Genomic DNA, 22,332 nt, shown 5'->3' with positions numbered 1-22,332 from the left:
TGTGGTGCATGAGGCGGCACGAGCCGTCTTGCGCACTGCTGCCTGCCTCCTGCAAACTAAAGTTATGGCGGCGTCACGCATGCGCCGAACGCTTGGTGAGATCGGCCTATTCATCACTTGCCCAAGACCACCACCGTGAAACTTGATGTTACAAATGTTCTACCCCTTTAAAGGCGGTATTTACTGGACGCCATATTGGCGGGCATTGTTTGCAGCGCGTGCTCAAAAAGGACTGCTACATTTTGCTTTCAAATATTATCAATCTTGACGGTGTGAAATATACGTTGCAGACGCGTTGTGCAAACTCAATGACAGCACGTGCTCAACCGCAGCTGGCGCAAGCTATGGCCGCCAGTGAATACTACCTCTATTAGCGGCGAGATGCTTTGGTGGCGCCCTCCTATGGTTCCCCCTTGTGATGTCATTACTTTGCAAACAACAAGTTCGATGGTGTTTGTAAATAGCATGGTGGAAGCTTGAAATCATTGAGCTCTTAAAGCAACACTGCCAACACCATCAAAATTAAAGTTCTTTCATTCCTCTTATTTCCGTCGATGATAAATCCCCTTTCCGACGTCATAGTCAGCGTTCGGCCAATCGTGGAAGGCCGACCACGGCGACGCGTTTGGTCGCGCATGGGGCTATTACGAAGTCTTTGATAATTACGAGACGCCAGCGACTCTTTCACGGCATATGAACGCCATTAAGGATACGGTAGGTGTTGGATGAGCCGCGTTTTTATTGGTTGTCGTTTCGCACCCTAGTAGAGTCGCTGGTGACGCCGCAAAAGATGTTTGACAGTCGACGCAGCTCCGAATATTTTGTAATTGCACTGAACCTGCCTGTTTGCTGCAACAGCGTCGTCGTACCTGCGAAATCGCAACTAAATTCGCACCATGTGAAACCGTCCTCTTTTCTGCAAGTCGCCAAGAACGATATAATATGTTTTTGTTTATCTTCATGTATTTTGGGCGAAGCACCTTTCATATATAGTGGCATGTCTCATGCACTATAAATGCCACTGTTGACACGCCTACCTTGATTTGCAGTGAATGGTCCTGCATTGACGTTCCTGATGACATGTACCTGAATGAAAACAAAACACTGCTGTGTATATTAATGTCTGGAAGCCGAGAAACTAGTAATGAGTTCTTCCTGTAAACCAGTTTAATTGCACCTCGTATTCACTCTAATACCCCTGTTACACGGGCACACTTAACCGCGGTTAACTCAGCTTTAACTGCGGTTACGCGGCACCACAGTTACCGCACTATACTCTCGGACAGCTATTTCGGAAGAAGTAAAGAGAGCGCGTGCACTGCTTTGATGGGTGCTCAAGATGCTCAAGCGCACGTTCGCTCATAGCTCTGACTGCATCGCCGCAGAATGTTGTCGGCAAGTATTGTGCGCTAATTGTGGTTTAGCGTAACTGCAGTTAAGTGTGCCCGTGTAACAAAGGTATAAACGTGGCGGTTTAAAAAGAAGGCCATTCTACTTGAAAGCGATAGCAGCCGCGCCTGCAACAAAATGGGCTCTCTCAGACATGTTGCTTCGTGAGGTTTGTTTTCAAGAGGGCGTGAAGTCTTTCAGAAGTGTTGGGAATCATCCGGCAATATCTTATGGCGAATTCCACTGGTCGTTTTGGAGCGCGCCGGGATCGACTTTTCTGGAGCGAGCCTATTTCACTGGACGATCGGGATTGAGACCGACATGTTTCACTGGTCGTTTTGGATTAGCTCCCACTCCAGATCTCGATCTGGATCCGATGGCGAATTCCACTGGGTGTTTTGGAGCGCGCCGGGATCAGTTCACCAGATCCGGAATGTAGCTCACAATCCGAACGGGGTCGCGCCGGCGATGGATCCCCCGTGGAACATGACCACTGCTCCGGGATCGGCATTTGCCTTCATGTCATTCAACTGCCGGGGAATCCCCTTTCCGCGGCCGCCGCGGTCGTTTCGAACACGTTTTCGCAATCACGGCGCTAACACGTGTTCGACGCACGAGGGGCAGGAATGGCTCAGGAGCTTCTAGCAAAGAGTGCCGGAATGCCCGTAGCGCGGCCCCAAAACCTTCTGTTGTGTGTTGGCAACCGAGGATATCCAGGGATGCCGGTGAACTGGTGCTCGCGCGCAGGCACGAGAGGTTCGACTGCTCTGGCCCCAACCCGGTCGGTTGTGCCCGCTGTATGCTGTACTGTATATATTATGTAAAGATTAAATACACAACATTGGCGACGAAGTGGAGTCAACCTGCGGCGGAAGACCTTCTAGAGCGCCGTTCACGGCGCCATGGCAGAAGCAAAGGCATCAGCGGCGCCGGCATTCGGCGGCATCGAAGAGTTCGCACCGAGCACCGGTGCAACATGGCCACTGTACCACGAAAGACTTGAGTTCTACTTTATCGCAAATGAGATCAAGTCAGCCGAGAAGAAGCGTGCAATCCTGTGCACGGTCTGCGGGGCGGCAACGTACGCCATCGTTCGTTCACTCTGCTCACCGGCTCTACCTTCCGAGACGAGCTACGACGACATCGTCTCGCGACTGGCGGCCCACTTCAACCCGAGGCCGTCCGCCATTGTTCAGCGTTTCCAGTTCGGGAAGCGCGACCAGCGTCAAGGAGAAAGTATCGCCGACTACATCGCCGAGCTTCGTCGGCTGTCGGAGCACTGCGCTTTCGGGCCAACGTTGGACGACATGCTCCGAGACAGGTTAGTCTGCGGCCTCCGGGAAGAGTCCCTTCAGCGACGGCTTCTCTCCGAGCCGGAACTAACCTTCGCGGTGGCCAAAGAGAAGGCGATAGCAGCAGAGTACGCCCACCACCAGACAGAAAAGATCAGGGGGGCGTCCGCAGAGAGCAGCGATGTGTGTCGTGTTGGTAAGCAAATGGCTCCGAGAGCTAAGCCTAATGTCGAGGCAGCAAGAGAAAGGACTGCGTCGAAGTCACAGCAAGACGCTGGCAAGTGTTTTCGCTGTGGAGGGTCACACGCACCAGACGAGTGTCGTTTTCGACACGCACAGTGCCACTTTTGCAAGCAGCGGGGCCATATCGTGAAGGTTTGTCGACGAAAAGCGAAACAGTCCTCACCGACGCCTAGGCCTACAGGTGGCAGCCGCCAGAACGGCCGGCGGCGCGACGGTGAAACAGCGGATGTTTTCGGCATCTTCCAAATGACTGCCGAGGAACCTGCTATCCGCGTGGTCGTAGAAGTGAACGGGAACCCTCTCGAGATGGAAGTCGACTCAGGAGCGGTGTGCTCCGTGATCAACGAGAGAACTATGCGTCAGCTGCGGTTGTCCAAGCACAAGCTGCAACCGTGTGAACTACGTCTTCGCACGTACAACCAGCAGGAATTGAAGGTGCTAGGCTCCGTGATGGTCCAAGTCACCTATAAAGGGCGTCAAAAACGACTGCGTCTCGTCGTGATCAAGGGAGCAGGCGTAGGCTTGCTTGGCCGAGACTGGTTCAAGGCTCTTGGGATTGAGCTGAGAGTCAATCAGCTGGAAGAAGCAACGAACAATCAGAGCCCGTCCAGCGCAGCAGTGCTGAGTCGTCACGCCGACGTTTTCCAACCAGGTCTAGGCAAGAGCAAGGGACCACCAGTTCGAGTCGAAGTGGAACCGACTGCCCAGCCCAAGTTTTTCAAACCGCGTCCAGTTCCCTTTGCCTTACTACCAAAAGTGGATGAAGCCTTGGACAAGCTCATCAGGCAAGGCATTTTGGAACCGGTCCGACATTCCAGTTGGGCGACTCCAATAGTACCTGTGGTAAAAAAGGATGGCACAGTGCGAATCTGTGGCGACTACAAGAGTACGGTAAACCCTGTGGTCCGTTGGGAAAGCTACCCCCTACCCACACCTGAGGAACTTTTCGCGAAGCTGGCAGGCTGTGCAAGGTTTTCCAAGCTTGATTTAGACCAAGCGTACCTGCAGCTGACAGTTGACAGTGAGACAGCTGACCTTCTCACCATCACCACACACCGTGGACTTTTCCGTGTCACGCGCCTACAGTTCGGAGTAGCTGTTGCAGTCGCTATTTTTCAGAGGTACATGGAAGAGCTGCTGCAAGGGCTGGAAGGGGTGCAAGTTTTTCTCGATGACATCCTGGTAGGCGGTAAAGATGAAGCCGAGCACAACACCCGTCTGCAAGCTGTGCTTCAAAGAATTCAAGACGACGGTGTCCGGCTAAAAAGGGACAAGTGCGTTTTTGGAGTGGATGAAGTTGTATTCCTAGGATACAAGGTCAGCAAGGCAGGAATACAGCCGACAGACGACAAGGTCAAAGCTATCCATGGGGCACCCGAGCCAAAATGCAAGAAGGAGTTGCAAGCGTTCCTAGGGGCACTCAACTTCTACAACAGGTTCCTACGGGGAGCGGCACACAATTTGGAGCCCTTGTACAGGCTGCTCGACAACGGCCATAAGTGGAGATGGACTACGCAGGAAGCAGAGGCTTTTCTGCGGGCCAAGCAGCTACTGCAGTCTTCGGACGTCCTTGCCCATTACAGTGTCCACCAGCCACTAGTCATGGCATGTGATGCCTCTCCGTACGGACTTGGGGTGGTACTCAGCCACGTTGATAGCGAAGGCCGGGAGGTACCGGTAGCCTATGGCTCTCGAACTATGACAGCTGCCGAAAGGAACTACGCACAGACAGACCGGGAAGCTCTGGCGATAGGCTTTGGAATACGAAAGTTCCACAAGTTCATCTACGGTCGGCATTTTCGGATCGTGACCGATCACAAACCTCTACTGGGACTCTTGCATCACGCAAAACCGATGCCTCAAGTGCTGTCGCCGAGGATGTTGCGATGGTCGTTAATGTTGTCGGCTTACGACTACGAGCTGGAGTACAGGCCTGCTCATCAGCTCAGGAACGCGGATGCACTGAGTCGACTGCCTCTAACTGTGGAAGACAGCTCAACTGACGAGAAACTTTTTGAAGTCCGGATGCTGGAGACTGCGCCGGAGATTCCGTGGGATGCCCAGAAGATTGCCCGATGCACCCGGAACGACCCAACCTTGTCCAGAGTTCGACATTGGACGGGGGTTGGATGGCCTCAAGGCAGGCTGCCGGACGAGTTCAAGCCATTTGTTCGACGGCAGCACGAGTTGTCGGAGTATCGGGGATGCCTGCTGTGGGGATGTAGAGTCATCATTCCAGAGCAAGCGAGAGAACAGGTTTTGGAGCTGCTGCATACCACGCATCCCGGGATCGTCCGCATGAAGGCGCTTGCCAGAAGCACAGTTTGGTGGCCGGGTATCGACCAAGATATTGAAAGGAAGGTCCGAACCTGCATGCCCTGCCAGGAGACAAGGCCGCAACCTGCACGTGCAAGACTGCATCCGTGGGAATTTGCCAGAAACCCATGGTCCCGAATCCACATCGATTTTGCAGGACCCTTCCAAGGAAAGGTTTTTCTTCTGGTGGTGGATGCGCATTCGAAATGGCTGGAAGTCATTCAGATAGCATCCATGTCGTCAGCAGCAGTGTGTCAAAGGCTGCGAGTGCTGTTCGCAACACACGGTGTTCCCGACACTATAGTCTCGGACAATGGGACCGCGTTCGTCTCACAAGAATTTGAAGAATTTTTGCAGAGAAACCAGATCCGGCACGTTAAGGTGGCGCCATATCATCCATCGTCAAATGGCCAAGTGGAGCGCATGGTCCAAGAAACTAAACAAGTCCTCAGGCGCATGGAAGGAGGCGACATGGCCACCAAGTTGGCCCGATTCCTTTTGAGTCAGCATATTCTCCCGCACTCAACGACCGGAAAGAGTCCGGCGGAATTGTTGATGGGTCGGAGACTCATCAACAACAACGGAGACAAGCAAGAGGAACAAGCGCTGCGGGGAAGACAAGGTGTACGCGAATTCGAGCCGCGAGAACCAGTCTTCATCCGCAATTATTTAGCAGGCCCCAAGTGGCTACCCGGTATCATCACTGAGATCACCGGTCCGGTGTCTTACAAGGTTCGCACCATCGACGGTCGTTTCTGGAAGCGGCACGTGGACCAAATCCGGAGACGGGAGTGGAGCACATACCTGGACGAGGAGGAGCCTACGACAGAGCTGTCACCTCAGCAGCTCTCCTTACCAAGCGAGCCATCGCTTAGGAATGAATCGGTGGAAGAGTGCCCACCATCTACGAGTCAAGCGGACTTCCCTGAGGAGTCAACCCCAGTGGCAACACCTCCAGCTTCCCCACAACGTTCACCTGCTTCACCCCATGAACCGAGGCACCAAACAGTGTTGCCAACTTCAGCGCCTGCGCAAGAACAGTCAAATCGTCCCCAGCGACAACGGCGACGTCCCGACTACCTAAAGGACTATGTGACCTAGGGGGGAGGGATGTTGTGTGTTGGCAACCGAGGATATCCAGGGATGCCGGTGAACTGGTGCTCGCGCGCAGGCACGAGAGGTTCGACTGCTCTGGCCCCAACCCGGTCGGTTGTGCCCGCTGTATGCTGTACTGTATATATTATGTAAAGATTAAATACACAACACCTTCTCTTCTCCTTCCTAAAAAACGAACCGGCTGTCGAGCCAAGGGGTAAAGACCCTGTCACACTGAGGGGACAGATGGACAACTCTCTCCGGCAACACGGGGAAGTCGTGTTGCCGGCGACCCTGTCACATCGCGGCAACAACAGTCGGGCAACATATTGCTGCCGCCCGGCAACAGTGTTGCCCGATTTGTTATTCGACAACGCTGTCACACCGCACTGACGGCGAGGACAATACGGGGAACACTCCGCCATCTTGATTGTTTACCTTCGTTCGTGTGCGGCGCGGAATCGCTGGAATTGTGACTCTACAAAGTGCTAGTGCGTTCGAAGGGCCGGAAATTACCACGGTACGACATCCACCAGTGGCTGTAATTAGAAAACTTGACACGGGGAGTATTTTCCGCTCTTTATTTTACCGAGATGTTCATCATTCGTTGACAAAGCAGATAGCCCTAACCGAGGAAAGTGACATCGCTGATATATGTTCGGCATTTATGCCACCGTATGAAGTGTTTCTGTCCGGTTCTTTCATGCAATTCCTATTTCTACTGTGAAATTGCGTTAGGACCGGCAGTACCCCAAACCGGCTTTTGTAACGTGGTGTTGAGCTGAACTGACAGTGCTTCAAAACTGCGACACCGACACCATCGGCCTTCATAAGAATCGGTGGAATCAATATTTTCAACGCTGTGTACTTGTCTACCGCCTGCTACGTGATGATTCATTGCCCCAAAACGTCCTGGGTATTTTTGAAACAAATCAGGTGTCTGGTAGCAGCTGGTTCCAAGTTCCAATTCGTTTTCGCAATCGCGGCGCTAATACGTGTTCGACGCACGAGCGGCAGGAATGGCCCAGGAGCGTGTAGCAAAGATTGCCGGAATGCCCGTAGCGCGGCAAAACCCTTCTCTTCTCTTCTCCTTCCTGGAAAACGAACCGGCTGTCGAGCCAAGGGGTAAGCAAGCGGCCATTACCATTTCTTCTGAGGCGAGATCAGGCGAGATGCCCGCGAGAAAGGAAGTCACGTGTGTGCGCCGAGGGCTGACCCGGCTGGCTTCCGGTTGAATCCGCCAAAATCGGGGGAGCGACTTTCTCGGATCCAGATCGAGATCTGGAGAGGGAGGTAATCCAAAACGACCCGCGGAACACGTTCGTCTCGATCCCGATCGCCCAGTGAAATAGGCTCGCTCCGGAAAAGTCGATCCCAGCGCGCTCCAAAACGACCCGTGGAATTCGCCACGAGAAAAGTCGCTCCCACGATTTCGGCGGATTCAACCGGAAGCCAGCCGGGCCAGCCCTCGGCGCACACACGTGACTTCTTTTCTCGTGGGGCATCTCGCCTCAGAAGAAGAAGAAGCACGTGGCGGGCTGGGCTCCTAGATTGTCTCGACATCAGAAGAATTCGTAATGGCGGCTTGCTTACCCATTGGCTCGACAGCCGGTTCGTTTTCCAGGAAGGAGAAGAGAAGGAATTTGCCGCGCTACGGGCATTCCGGCAATCTTTGCTAGAAGCGCCTGAGCCATTCCTGCCACTCGTGCGTCGAACACGTGTTAGCGCCGCGTAGCGAAAATGTCTTCGAAACGACCGCGGCGGCCGCGAAAAGGGGATTCCCGGGCAGTTGAATGACGGGAAGGCATCCGCCGCTCCCGGAGCAGTGGTCATGTTCCACAGGGGATCCGTAGGCGGCGCGACCCCGTTCGGATCTTGTGCTCCAATCCGGATCTGGTCGACTGATCCCGGCGCGCTCCAAAACGCCCAGTGGAATTCGCCATTAGAAACTGCTCCGTGTCCTTATGAAGCATAAAGAGGGTCAGCAGAGAAAAAGTATTCCAGAAACCTGCGCGCAGAAAAACGCAAGTCTACTTACCGATGAATAAAACTCCGATTCTGTGGCTTTGTTTTGCCAGCACGGCCGGAACCACCATCGCCGCGGGTTTCCATCTAGGAGCAGCAGTTTTTTCTTCTGCAGAACTAGGTATTTTGTTTTACAGAGCAGCCTGACTTCGTCATCATCTAGAGTATCGGCCATCATGCTCTATGAAAGACAAGGCACGCTGCTGCTTGCACTCTTTCACTATGGAACATCGTCCACGTGATGAAGCCACCGGAACAATTGTTCGCCTTGCGCGACATGCCAAGCAACGCAACAACTAGCTTGCTCAAGCAGTTATGAGCTGCATTTGTCCCGGTGTCCTTGTCGTATTCGTTGAATTCGTTGTTTTCGTCGATTTCGTTGCGGCGAACGCAGCAGATGGAAATGTCTGAATCAGCCCATGCAAAATATAAATATAGCACGTACTTTTTGCCAGAACGTAATAAATTAATTAATTTTTTAGATATTGAAGATAGTTACCTCACACAAATTCAATGCTTCTAACCATATGCTTCGCAAAAGCGGCACATCGCATATGCTCTCAATCAATGTGAAAGGGAACGCGAAATTTCGCATGTGCGGTTCATCGCTCCACCGATTTTGCAGAAGAAAATCGCACCATGTGAATCAGGCTTTAGCGTTCTTCGCCAAGTCACATTCAGGACTAAGTAACTCCAAGAACGAACCATACTGCCGCGAACTGGCGCAGCTTCTTAGGAACTCATGACGTGGCGGCATTCCAACGCAGTTTGATAAACCGGCACCAGAGGCAATTTTGAAATTTGTTAATGGACCTTTTGTAGAAATACGCGGTGCGCGTGCGCGGAGTATTTGATGCGCCTGGGTTCGAGAGTATCTAGTTCTAAACAAACCGCCATCTTGCTTTTCTCGCCTTTGCGCGCCTAGGAGACCATCGAGACTCAAGTTTTGATGTTGCGAACAAGGGTTACACGAGTCATCGTACTGACGACGCCCGTTCTAGATTACGACGTGCACCGCAATCATGCCGGTGAACTGTGTAGCCTTCGGCTACACAGTTCACCGACACATCAGGGGTGCTATGTTGCGCTTTTTGCACTCCCAGGAGACTTGGAAGAGGGAAGTGACATCAATGACTAGAGCAAATGCAGATTGGATGTTGACGGAAGAAAACAAAATCCACATCCAATCTGCATTTGCTGCGTTGTTGACGTCACTTCCCTCTCTCTACACACACAGCGAAAAAGTACACCCCTGGACGTGTAAACCGTTGTCCCAGGGCGGACCCCCCAAATGGTGTTCGTTTTACACGCGAGGCTCGGTGTATTTCGTTTGCACCCGAGGTCTCGTGTAAAATGAACATCTTTGAACGTGTACTTCGTTCTGCTATCACACGTCTAGGGGTGTTTTTTTTACAATGGCGGCCGTTTGACGGTAAGACGGGTTCTACGAGCGAGGCCCAGCGCATTACACGGCTTTTCGCCGCAGCGAAAGCGTAGTTTGCACGTGTTCGTTCGTAATCGTCCATACGCGCTGAACTACCGCAGGCATTCACCCCCAAGCGCTGACGCCGTATCCCTTACGGCGATTACGCGACAGTGGGAGCGACCATCGACTGCATCCAGCAGCGTGTTTCCCCATCGAGCAGGTCCCGTTCGCGTGGCGATTCAGGCGATCGCCGAGGCCTCATGCCGGTTGCATTGTCACTGACGCCGGGTAATTTCCACAAGACTTATCTCTTCGCGACCTCAGACATGAACTTTATTGAAAAAGCTCGTTTGCCGTGAGCGACCACGAATAGCTCCGACACCGACCCGACCCGACCCTACCCGACCGGCGTTACCGACGTCCCGCTCACCTCTTTACCGCGAGCAAAGTTGTACGCGACGTTTCGACGTATCCACTCATATCTCGTGTGTACGCAAATTTTGCGGCTTTCCGGGTACGAATCGGCTACTGAAACGGCCAGCGAACGAAGACGAACTGAACGCCGGTGCTATGCGCCATTTAAACACGCGGTAACTTTTCTACTAGACTGTAGCTATAGTGGTGTGGTTCCTTACAGACTAAATGGACTATGTACGAACAAAGCTAAAATAAAATTGGACGGCTGCTTGCGCCACCTAGTGAGTATGCGGAAAACTACAAAAAATGAGAGACATTTTGGAAGCGACACGCTCGAACAGGGACGGCGGCATTCGAACACATACATCACAGCACATACCACATAATCAACACACAACCACGTACATGCACAAACAACGAACAGAGGCACTAACAACCCGGCACTACTACTCAATTCCAGAAGTAACCCGCTCGGCATATATAACAGACTTTTTGTTTCAGACGAAGGTCCGGTGACCCCCACCGTATTTTACATGAACGTAACGATATTACACAATTATTACTTATATAGTACGGTGACACAAATATAAATTGGGAAGGTACACATTTCTCTTAGTCTAGATTCTGGCTAAAAGACACCCTATATTAAAAAAAAAATGTTTCGAGCTAGCCAAAATGTAGCAAAATCTGGTTTCGTTTTCGAAAGTTCGAGCGCTCAAGGCTGGAATGCGCTAGCGAAGTCTGTGCTTGCTTCTGTCAAACTATAATCCATTGTATGACACTCTCAAAGCTGCTGGCTGCAGCCCCCGTCTTGGGTTTAGGGTTTAATTTACACGCGCTCCCGTGGAAATAATAATAATAATATAATAATAATAATAATTTTATTTGCCCTTCCAAGGGCGCAGGTGGTGGTGTGCTGGGCTGAACAGATAGGTGAGAACCCTTACGGGGAGCGCCTGTCAGCCCACCACCACCTGCGGGAAAATTATACGCGCTCGAGTCGATATTGACAGCGTGAAGTATAAACCGAATGTAAACGATTTTGCGAGCGACGAGAAATGCGACGGCGACCCGCTTCGCTGACGCTCGGTCACTCACGCGACGACGCAAGCCGCATGAAAGCGGAACGATGTTTTCTAGAAATCCAAAAACCGAGTGACGCGACGAGCAGTAGTAAGAAATCTTCGTAATACGTCGCTGACTCGTCGCTGCCGCCGTCGCTCGCTAAATCGCTTTATGCAGTTCAGCCTTTATACTCACGCTAGTGCCGACCTGCATTACCCGCTGAGCCCAAGCAAGCGATAAGGATATTCAAATATGTCACAACAGTGGCGTGCATATAAGAAAACATATATCTCAAATTCCTGCAGTTTGACGTCGGGATCCGTTACTTGTTCTGCTGACACCTTGGCGACACGGTCACTAAAGAGAAACTAGTGAGTTTGTTTTATCAGAAATTATAAAAACCTTATCTAGCCACTGTTATGCACAAAAGCACTCTGGCATTTCATATAAATAGTTTCGAGTAAGCTGAACAACAATCGGTGACTTAATTTTCCAAGCATAATAATAATAAAAAAATCTTAGAAAACAATGTATTTTTAAGGTGTTTCAAATAAAAAAAACTGAAAAAGGAGCCTTAATTCAGCTGCACTATCACGTAAATACTTTGGGAAAAAAATATCTATTGAGAAGCAGGTTTTGCAATCTCTAATTTGCTTCTTTCAACTTTCCAGTTACTTTATGCGTACTTGCAGATTTTATGCTGACAAATCTAGACAAAATTGTATAAAAAGTAAGTCTATTTAAAATTTATAGCGTAATTAAATTCACATTTGTTTGATAATGTTCAATCTTAAATATGAGTTTTAAATTTCACATCTATTATTACAAGTGATTGAATTACATGCTGCTTGATGCTTGCTGTGCCCCCCCCCCCCCCTTTTAAATATATATCCTGTATATTTGCTGGTTAGTTGTTGTAAACCTCTTAATGTTGTGTTATTTGTTTGTTGTTGTAGGTGCGTGAATGCATATGTTGTACCCCACTCCTACTTGGGCCTTCAATGGCCTGTAGTATCCTCTAAATAAAATTTAAAAAACAAGTGAGCAGTAAAAATCTGGAAGACAAAGGTAAACACAGAGCCGTGCAAAAAGGCATTCAGTATATGAAACAGATACAGATATGGGCCTCTGGCGGTCCATCGGTTCAGCCTTCACACCGCCTAAAGACGGCAGTGTTGCAATATTACGAACCAACGGACAGGTAGACAGTTACCCAAAATCCAAACACAAAAAACTCACATCAGCGCTGTGCGAGTGTATATTTTTGTGTAGTTGGATTTTGAGTAACTGTCTACCTGTGCGCTGGTTCGTAATTATGCCGTACCAACTCGCCCAATCTGCCGTATTAATAGTGTTGCAAAACACTTAAATCAACTCTAATGCTAATGACTGCAGTGTATAAAAGCAAGCTACTCGTCGGAACGAGCTTGACGGTACGAGAATAAAGAGAATGTTTTCACAGTTAAACTCGGAGTCTGTTGCACCGTCTCTTCCGTCCTCAAGATCGGAAGTGCTACAAATCGGTGACCTGGACATGATGATCGACTCCGAGCACCTGCTATCCAGGGGAATGTTCTTCGTGGCCAAGGGCAGGGCAACGGCTCTGCCTTTCCGGACGAAAATGCAGTAGGCGCATATTCAACTTTATCAGCCTCCACATCTGCAGCGCCTCCGCAACCACCTCTGCTCTGTCGCATCCAGCGCCGGCATCTCCCAGCAATGGGCTGCGACCACCTTGCATGCCCCACCGGCTCGGCAAGTGAATATTCATTGACATTCACAAGGCATGTTGCTAGCCGACCAGGGTCTCCTCATTGTTGCCACGTCAGGCATTCGCTCTCAGTTCGGTTCCTCATCTTAGGGGATGTGGCATCGGCCCCGCAGTCGGCCAGCATCCCCCTTTCAGTCCGAGGCTGTACACTCCAAACTGATCGAGCCGGACTGAAAGCACGACAGGGTCGATTTCCCCCGTCTGCCGCCTCATTTCCTGACCTCGGAGTCGACTACCATGCATGGCTTCCGAACGCTCTCTTTCCTGCTCTCTAGTATGTCATCCTGCTTGCGGTACATGTTAACAGCAACAACACCTCTCTGGAGCCGCAATCACTTCAACAAAATCGTGCCATTCCTCACAGTGCAGAGCTGAGGGCGATAGCTCTGCGGCAGTCTATCGGTTCAGCCTTGGCATCGCCAAAGATGACAATGCTACTCATACTCGTTGCCACGAGCTCAACGACATGAGAATAAACAGAATGTTTTTATTGCTCGGAGTCGGTCGCAGCATCTTTTCCGTCCACAACATCGTATACTCTATAGGTAGTAAGCAAGAGACACACTTCAGATGAAAAGAACAAATGCTCAGATCACACATGCCGCGGGTGTCCAAAATTATCCATCATGTTGAATATTGTTTTGGTTTTTTTAATTCTAACAGAAGACAAGCATCATTATCGTGCAATCAACATGAATACTTACGAAACACCTAAGTCCCAGTGTAAGTGCTCATCGCTGATCTGCGGCTGTGGCATATATTTATTTAAAAGTGCACCGATGATAAAACCTTCAGGTTTGGCAACAATACCGAGATTACAACGCTTGTTACCCTCTTAACAAAGAAGAGTTGTCCATTATAAAATACGAAAGAAATAAAAAATGCCGGAAACAATGCAAGGTACAAATCTGCACAACAGGCTTCCGAATTCAACTACTTCGTCGTACTGGAGTCTGTTACAGTAATAACAGCTTTGGATGGGCTGCGAGGACAGCATTCGCACTGAACTGGATGGTGACTATCACCAGAGTTGAAGAGTTGCCACTCCAGAGTTGGAACGATTCCGCACTTCCAGAACCCTGGAATCGAATGCAAAAAAATGGTGGCAGCACTGGAATGGGATGGGAATGAAATTAGTAGTTGCATTTTGCCCAGAATAGAGTAGGAATGGAATAGGCTTTGTTCTAATGCGAGCTGCGTCGATGCCGTCAAAGGGGCTTTCGAAACGGCATTATTGCACTTAGGTTTGGTTTGGTTATCTGACGGTTTGGTTATCTGACTGCTTATGTTCCTTCGAGGATGAAAGTGGCAACCCCAGTGAAGCAGCCCAAACTGTAGAGTTGTAGGCGGACAAGGGCAATTTACTCGATCTTACTCCAGGGTAAGGGTTTTGTACCTCGGCGTTCCAAAACCTACCCGTGCCCAGCACTTTTCAATCTGTGTTGTCACGTGACACGACCCACCGGAGTAACTCGGATCCATTTGGGCAAGATTTGGAACACAGCCAAAGTGTCGTTCCTGGCGCTGCGAGATGCAACCATAAGGCTGTTGGGACCATGTGTGATTACAGCACCAGTTGCAGGCCACCAGGCAGGGACAATGTCACACCGCCCGCATTTCGTTAATACACGTGACTCCTCACTTATTATGTATCTCGTAAAAGTGGAGGACATATACGGTTCTTTTGTGGAAAAGATGGGCGACTTAGTTTTCCTCTCTGTTATGAGGCTTTTAAGCCTGGTGGTGCGATCGACATCTGCAGTGCCCCCATACCAATTGCGCGCACTCTAAAAAAAAAAGGGTATCGCCTTACACCCTTTTGTCCCATATAATACACCCCAAAACTTCATTTCGACGTACAGCGCCCTATAGTCGAACAGACGGCACAGAATTTTACCAGGGGCTTGATTGCGATATAACTTATTAAATTGCTAAAGTGCGTATCAAACACCAAAGAAAGAAAACACGGAGCTTTTGCAGTACGTCCAAGAAAACTCCGACAATCTTTTTTGTAGTCAATAATACGTATATCAGCTATCTTAATAAGTTGTACCACACGGCTATCAAGCCCCTCGTAAACTTTGGGGCCGCCTGTTCGAATATGGGGCCCTGTACACCGAATTGAAGTTCTGGGGTGTATTATATGGGACAAGGGGTGTAATAGTACACCTTTGTTTCTGAGAGTAGTGCTAGGTGCGACCAACGCTCAACTTAGTAAAATCAATGATTGCGGGTAGGGTTTTGAATTTTGCAGTTGTCTACGCATTTCACAACGCCAGCTTTACGCTGACGTTATTTTCCGGTAACTTAGTACTAGCTGTCAAGTGCCATTTTCACAATTGGGAGGGATTGAGAGGAATGGAATGCAGCAGTTCAGCCAATCCAGGAGTGGGGATGGGCTGAGTTTTTCCTTTCCAGGAGTTCGAAGGAATGGAATTAGTATTAGAAAATCCAATTATCTGGAATGGAGTTCGGTGGAATGGGGGATCTTTCGTTTGTTTGCATGCCTAGAATGTTTGAGATGACTCGAGAATCTTGTTTGTTCGAGCTCGGAACCTTCTAGATACCTACGGGCTTACAAAAAGAGCTTCGCATGGCTGCTCGAGCCAGTCGTCCTTTTGTCGCTGTCAAAGTATGTGCGTTTTTTTTTACTTTATGTTTCTCGGCACAAGTTCGCTGCATTTAACATTGATCTGAAGTTTTGTTAATCAAGATTTTTTTTTGTTCATGACATATTGGTGGATGTGCAGGGTAACGCAGTCTATGCCCATGAAGCGTACCATCTGTGAACACGATAACTCTGAAGACGACGATCGTGAAGGCGTCGTCCTTGAAATCATCCGAGGACGACTCCAACTGTGACATCAACGACGACCTCAACTATGGCCTCGGAAGCGACCCGGACAATGAACTTGACAAAGCCCCTGGCTACCACACTGAGACGAAAACATCATGACGACTTCTACGCTGATGATGAAACGGACGACAACTCCAAAGACCAAACCCGGCTACAATGTCAACAACCAACCTGACAACGGCCTCGATGACAAACAGTCTTCAACTGTGATGACGAGACTGATGACGAAACTGATGATGACCCAGGCGAAGACTCGAACAATTTCATGGAAGACGATCCCGACTACGGCTTTGACAGTTACCCAAGGACAATCCGGACGATGACTTTAAAAGGGAACTACAGCCAAAACTCAAAATTATAAAAATTACGTGTATCGCTGTAGTGACACAAAATACGACCCCAGCCAAAATATTTCGTCCGTGGGACGCCGCATGCTCAACTAATGCCGATAATAAAAATGTGACCCGCCGGGAGCCGCTGCACCTTAGCGGGTGGCTAGCGGGTTGCCGAACACTAAAGCAACATTGGGCCGTGACGTCAGTATCATTCTCTTTTTTTCCTCCAGTCCGAGTGTTACGCGGAGTGCGCTTCTTTGAGCCGCTACCACCGCTACTTGGACTTGTGATTGTCATGTTTAGCCGTTGCTTTTATCTGTAGCCCGTGTAGCTTCGGTATAGCCTTTTGTTTATTTGCTTGTGAGGACTCAAAGACTGGTTTTAGCGAGCAACTCGTAGCCCCCAAGACTGCCCAGCTGTTCCTCGAAGGATGCAGAGTACAACTTGTAGTGCTGTGGGCTGCTCAAACAACCCACTGCACAACCCGGAGGTGCTTTTTCACAAGTTTCCAACGTACCAGAAATTGAAGAAGGTGTGGGTAAACGCTGTTCGACGAGTGGACTTTGGCTTTTACGCGCCCAAGGAAAAAAGAACGCAAAAACAGACATGTACAGCCCTAACGCAGCAGCCCGCGCCGGAAAGCCTCAAAGCTTTGTGTCTGTTACTGTACCGCAGCGCGAAAGTTAGAGGGCCCCCAGTACTGTACTTCACTGGCAGCGCGTCGTAGAGCAGCGTCGCTCCATCCACGGAGCCCCGATGACAATTTAGGCCTAGCGACAGAGTACGGAAGGCCGCACACACGGCGACAGCCGCCGAGTGCGGTACTGAACGAGTTCACTCGTTTTCCAGTCGCTACCTTTTGGGTATACTAGCGACAAGTACGGCATAGCGCACGCACGGCGGCAGCGGCCGCCGAATACGGCACTGTACATACAAGTTTACGGGTTTTCCAGTCGCTAGCTTTTGGGTATACACACTAACTCTTCCTACATATGCTGGATAACTACCACGTATACAGGATTAAAATAAAATCAGCTTACCTCCTATCTTTAGACGGCTAGCGCAACAGAAATAGCTGCTGCTCGGCCTGCGTACTCGTTGACCGAGAACGATCCTAACGTCACGTTCACATAGCGGCTGATTTCTAGTGCCGCCAGGGCCTCGAGCGGCTAGTTTCGGTTTTGTTGGCCATGCCCGAAACAAAACTTTGAGGCGTCCATATCTTTAAAACTACGCACAATAACGAGGAAAAAATTACACCTTGCAATTCAGGGACGCTGACTGCACTAAAAACAGTCATAATCCCAAAATTGGAAGTATTGTCCGGAGTTGCCCTTTAACGACAACCACGACTACAAACTTGACGGCGACCTTGATGATGAACCCGATGACGATACCTTCGGCAAGTGTGGTATCTGCCACGAAGACGAACAGGACGACGACGCCTGGTATGTCACTCAACGAACGGAGGAAGTTTGCCAGCTTGGTCACATTTTGATGCAAGCCACAACTTCGTGACGATGACTGCTACAATCTTTGTCGCCACGACGCCCAGTTTCAGCCTGGCTACCCACTGTGAATCTAAACACCAATTCATTGTCGCAGCAAGGAACTGTTAAAGTGGTGCTTCGACCTCAAGGTTATTCGCTACATGAGACCTAAGTTGTAAGTCATTGGCCAATGGCGCATCAACATTGTCACGCTGCCCTCTGCGACCCGAAGGCGATTCACGTCTTCCGACTCAACTGAACTAGGTATGCTCGGTAGGACTGTGAAAATCTGCTATTTACGTGACTCTCTATTTTGACCTAGTCTTGTTTAAGCTGTTAATTTAATTTTGTGTTGCATAGAGACGATGAAACTTTCACAAGAGGGGAGTAATGCCACGTGCAAATAGCCGAGTCAGCAGCGTGATCGACTCTCATGCCGCTGACCCCGCCAGCGCATGTCCTTCTTTCTTTTGTTTGCGTGACTGGAACGATGAGATGACTAAATTTTTTTTGTTCGATCTCAGAAACTTCTAGATACCCACGCGCTTACAAAAAAACCTTTGCATGGCTGCTTGAGGCAGTTGTCCTTCCATCACCATCAAAGGTCTTTGTTAATTTATGTTTCTCAGCACAAGCTCGGCGCATTACACACTGATTTTAAGTTTTATAAATAAGTATGTTTTTATTCGTGACAATATTTAGATGAATTTTGATAATTCAATCGTCTGATATTTCAAACTAAAGTATGTGGCTTCCAGGGCCCGTTTGCTCAAGCGCTAACCGCGGCTAAAGTTAGCCGCACTACCTAGGAGAGGGATTTTGAAATCACGTGACTGGCTTGGTAGGGATGCAGGGAAACATGGCGGTGCCCCGGTGAGTGAGCGCCACTCGCTTTGAAACTAATATGTCGTTGTAGCTGCAATATTGGGCGCGTTAGTCAGCAATGAATGGTGCCGGAGGCTTTCGCTTTGCCTTACCTCATTTAAATCGCAAAGCATGAGCATATGACCTCGCCGCATTTTTTAGATAGTCTTTTGATTCTGGGCCATTCCTAAGCCTAAATGAACGCGATAAACGTTAGCATGGCAATGTCTTTGGAAAGTGGATTGCCTTGACTCAATCGGCCAGGTATTAATAGCACACAAAAGCATACAGCGTCCCAATAGACTATAATAGACAATTCTCTAAATTTCCCAAGCACCGAGGTGCATGCTACAATTAAGTGTAGTTACACGCGTTGCACATGCTGGCGTCTGAAGTAGTAACCGTTCTAAAGCAAAAAGTCTAAAACAAATTTTGTCTTGCACGTGCGTTGGTCAAATTTTTATTATGATTATTTACTTTGAAGCTTTTATAAGAGGAAGGCCAGTGCGCGCGGGCCGCAGAATTATACTTCCAGCGTTCTTCTCGATGCTTGGGTTATTTAGAAAAAGGTCTATAGGGATGCTGTCTGCTTTTGTGTGCAATCAATACCCAACCGATTGAGTCAAGACAATTCGCTTTCCAAAGATGTTGCCAAGCCGACAATTACCGCATTTATTTAGGCTTAGGAATGGTTAGAGTCGAAAGACTATCTAAAAAATGCGGCGAGAGCCTTGCTCATGCTTTGCGATGAAGTGAGGTAAGGCAAAGCGAAAGCCTCCTGCACCATTCGTTGCTGACTAACGCGCCCGGTATTGCAGCTACAACGACATATTAGTTCCAAAGCGTGCGGCGCTCACTCACCGGGGCACTGCCATGCTTACCCGCATCCCTACCGAGCCAGTCACGTGATTTGAAAATCCCTCTCCTAGGTACTGCGGCTAACTTCAGTCGCGGTTAGCGCTTCGAGCAAACGGGCCCTGGAGTTTGAAATAATGAGAGTCGACTGTAAAACACCATTTTTGCTACCCCAAGTAGCAATTTATTTTAGTGAAATTTCTGGAATCTTTTATTGAGACCGAACACTTCTTTTTCAATAAGCTTGTCGGATTTAAGTTGCACCGGTTTTGAATGCTCATAAAATTTAGACTATTTTTTATAGCCTAAACGTAGCAAGCGTTCACAACAAATACAACCTAGTGCATCAGATACAAAGAAAACACAATATTAGCAAATGCTACTTTTATTGAACACATCTGGAGTTTCTGTTGCATACATACAGCGCTGTGAAGAAGTGCACCATTCTTATATGAAAATAAGCTTCCCACCAGTGAAATTTCTCAAGTTGGACAGCCTTGTTGTAAGTCAGGCACGTTAAAGAGAACCCTGCCAAAGTTTTCATAGACACTTTTACAAAGTTGTTTCATCCATACAATAGCGACTTCAAGGTATATGTGTAGAAACTTCCCAAAATGCAAACATTATGTGAAGAAACTGCATTTCAAAGTTGACGTCCTCACAACCCCCCCTATCGGTAGCCGCTCTACCGGCAACAATGAAAAGAACTATACAAAGACCGCTGAGGCCACATAACGTAAGACATGGTGTCCAAGATTCGCCATGTACGGCATTGTTGGTAGTTGGACTTGTTTGTGCTCACTCTTTTACCCAGTCTGTCAATTGACAGCTATTTACAGTGCATGATAGGAACTATTTGTGCTGTAGACATAAAAACATGTACATGTTGCCCCCCCCCCCCCCCCCCCCCCTTTGAATCTGGCAGGCGAGACCACTCGAAAATGTTTGAGAGTAGCTGTGTAAAACTGACATGTTCTAACATTCTGATTACACAATTATTCATATTAAAAGGTATGCTTAACCGAAATTCGAAGCTTGCAAAGCAACACTGGAGCGGTAGGCAGGACGCTGCAAAACCACCAAAACATCACACATAGAGCATTATTTCTAACGGATGGCCGTATTTTTGGAAACATGTGGGATTCAACAAGACCGACGAGACATGTGATGTCGCGATTCTCATTCCCTCTCCTCTAGGCTTCATCCCCTTAAGCAGGTGAACCGAAGCGGGAATGAGAGAAGCGAGGCCGCTTCCCCTCATTCTAAAGTGTACCAGGAGAAGTATGATGTCACATTTCTTGTTTGATTGCGCCCTTTCCTTTCCAAGAATACGGCCCTCCGTTTGAGATATTAATGTATGAGTGATGTTTCGGAGTTTGTAGAGCTCCCATTCAAAGCTTCCGCGGCCTTATTTTATGAAATTCAAGTTTTGGTCCAGCATCCTTTTAAACAAGATTTTTCAAATTTTAGCATTGAACATACAATTGGACAACTTGCTAACTTACAACGGTGTCCTCCCGATGATGCCGTACAAAGGTTCTGTCACACGCACCAACCGAGGAGATTGCTGCAAGTCCATCCACCCTCAACTTTTAGTCGCCTTTGAGCCATGAAGAACTGCTGTATGAGGCCCGTCCAGCCACTGAGCACACAAAGAGAAACACGGGAAATAACACTCTGTGACGAGCAAAGTCTCTGGGCGGAAAGCCCTCCATGACAAATGAGCACTGCTGGGTTACGGCAACGGCGTAATACACAGGTTCCGCTTCTTCGATGCCTTCACCGCTGCGGTGGGTGGTCGTAGCTAGTCGTAGCAGATAGTGTCACGTTTGTTGCTCGTACCAAAACACCAAAGCCGCGTAGTATTCTTGTTGCCGAAGTTCATAAGCCTACGTTCCCGGTCTACACAGACTACACAAAGCCAGCCACGAGCAAAGCTAGCTAACCCCGTTTCTGCTTCAGCGACAAGCCGCCAGGGCGGTGACACCGCCGCTGAAACTTCTGCCTCGGCTCTTCAAACCAGGGCCCCTCAGTGCGCAAGCATGACACTTGCTAGGCTGCCCTGCCTGTACCAAGTGACACGCGCCCGCATGTTCCCTCTCATAATTCTTCTGACTGTACGTGCCCCGTATTGTACACAGTCATACTGTGCACACGGCGAAAGTTCCCTTTTGAAAGTACTCCACAGTCGGCCTACAATGCTGCGAACACATAGCACATGATCACTATAGGTGACGACACTTGGAATACTTGCCATCCGTCGTTGTGGCGCAAAGCCGCTTTCTCAGTCGTCCTCACAAGGGGCAAGGAAAGGCAGGCACTGCATAAAAAATCAATACATATTATAACACTGGCTGTGGCAAACTAGTTTCAAAGATGATACAGTCATGTCTTCTTAATATGGACACCTCCGTACTATAAAATTGTTTTTTTCTATAATGTAAGGTGTTTATATGAGAAAATTAAATTTAAAACAAAGATTGGATAACAAGCATAACCAAACAAACAGTTTATTCAGCTAAAAGATACTGTCGTTTACAAGAACAGATACCCAGGCTGTAAAGTGATGATCGGTTGAATAGCAAAAGATGTTGCACTGTATGCACAAGCCGGATGTAATTGACAATTAGCTGCCGGCAGTGAGGATCCTATAATCTTATGATCGCAGACGGGAATTACATCTGGTGCCTACGGCTGGAATAATGTCTTGCTTCGTAATAGAAAAAGCACAAAATAAACACAGGATGGAGAAACCGGGTGTCACTAATTCAGGCTTCTCTTTATTTTTTTAAAAAATACTTTTATGATCTTTTTTTTGACCACTTTAAGTGTCGGTACGGTCAAAAAGGGGGAGTGTTGTGCCGCTTTTAATCTCAGTTCGTCCCGTCGTAG

At 48.9% G+C, this 22,332-nt stretch overlaps 2 protein-coding genes across 2 annotated transcripts in view; one reads left to right on the top strand and one right to left on the bottom strand.

The window, feature by feature from the left end:
* Nucleotides 1–4,402: 4,402 nt before the first annotated feature.
* LOC121833460 (uncharacterized protein K02A2.6-like) lies at nt 4,403–5,723 on the top strand (the record flags this gene model as incomplete). Its single annotated transcript, XM_042286783.1, has 1 exon — nt 4,403–5,723. A coding segment is annotated over exon 1 (1,197 nt), but the record flags the coding sequence as incomplete, so codon positions are not given.
* Nucleotides 5,724–6,151: 428 nt separating this feature from the next.
* Nucleotides 6,152–22,332, bottom strand: part of LOC120840328 (maltose permease) — a 149,937-nt gene continuing 133,756 nt past the window's right edge. Inside the window, exon 4 of the mRNA XM_042286811.1 lies at nt 6,152–6,267. Coding sequence (XP_042142745.1) covers nt 6,152–6,267 — 116 coding nt within the window. The remainder of the gene's footprint in view (nt 6,268–22,332) is intronic.

Source organism: Ixodes scapularis, unplaced genomic scaffold (genome assembly GCF_016920785.2).
Source record: "Ixodes scapularis isolate PalLabHiFi unplaced genomic scaffold, ASM1692078v2 PGA_scaffold8__174_contigs__length_109621045, whole genome shotgun sequence".
Lineage (NCBI taxonomy): Eukaryota > Metazoa > Arthropoda > Arachnida > Ixodida > Ixodidae > Ixodes > Ixodes scapularis.
Note: the sequence above shows the minus strand (reverse complement) of the source record. Positions and strands in the feature narration are given on the sequence as shown.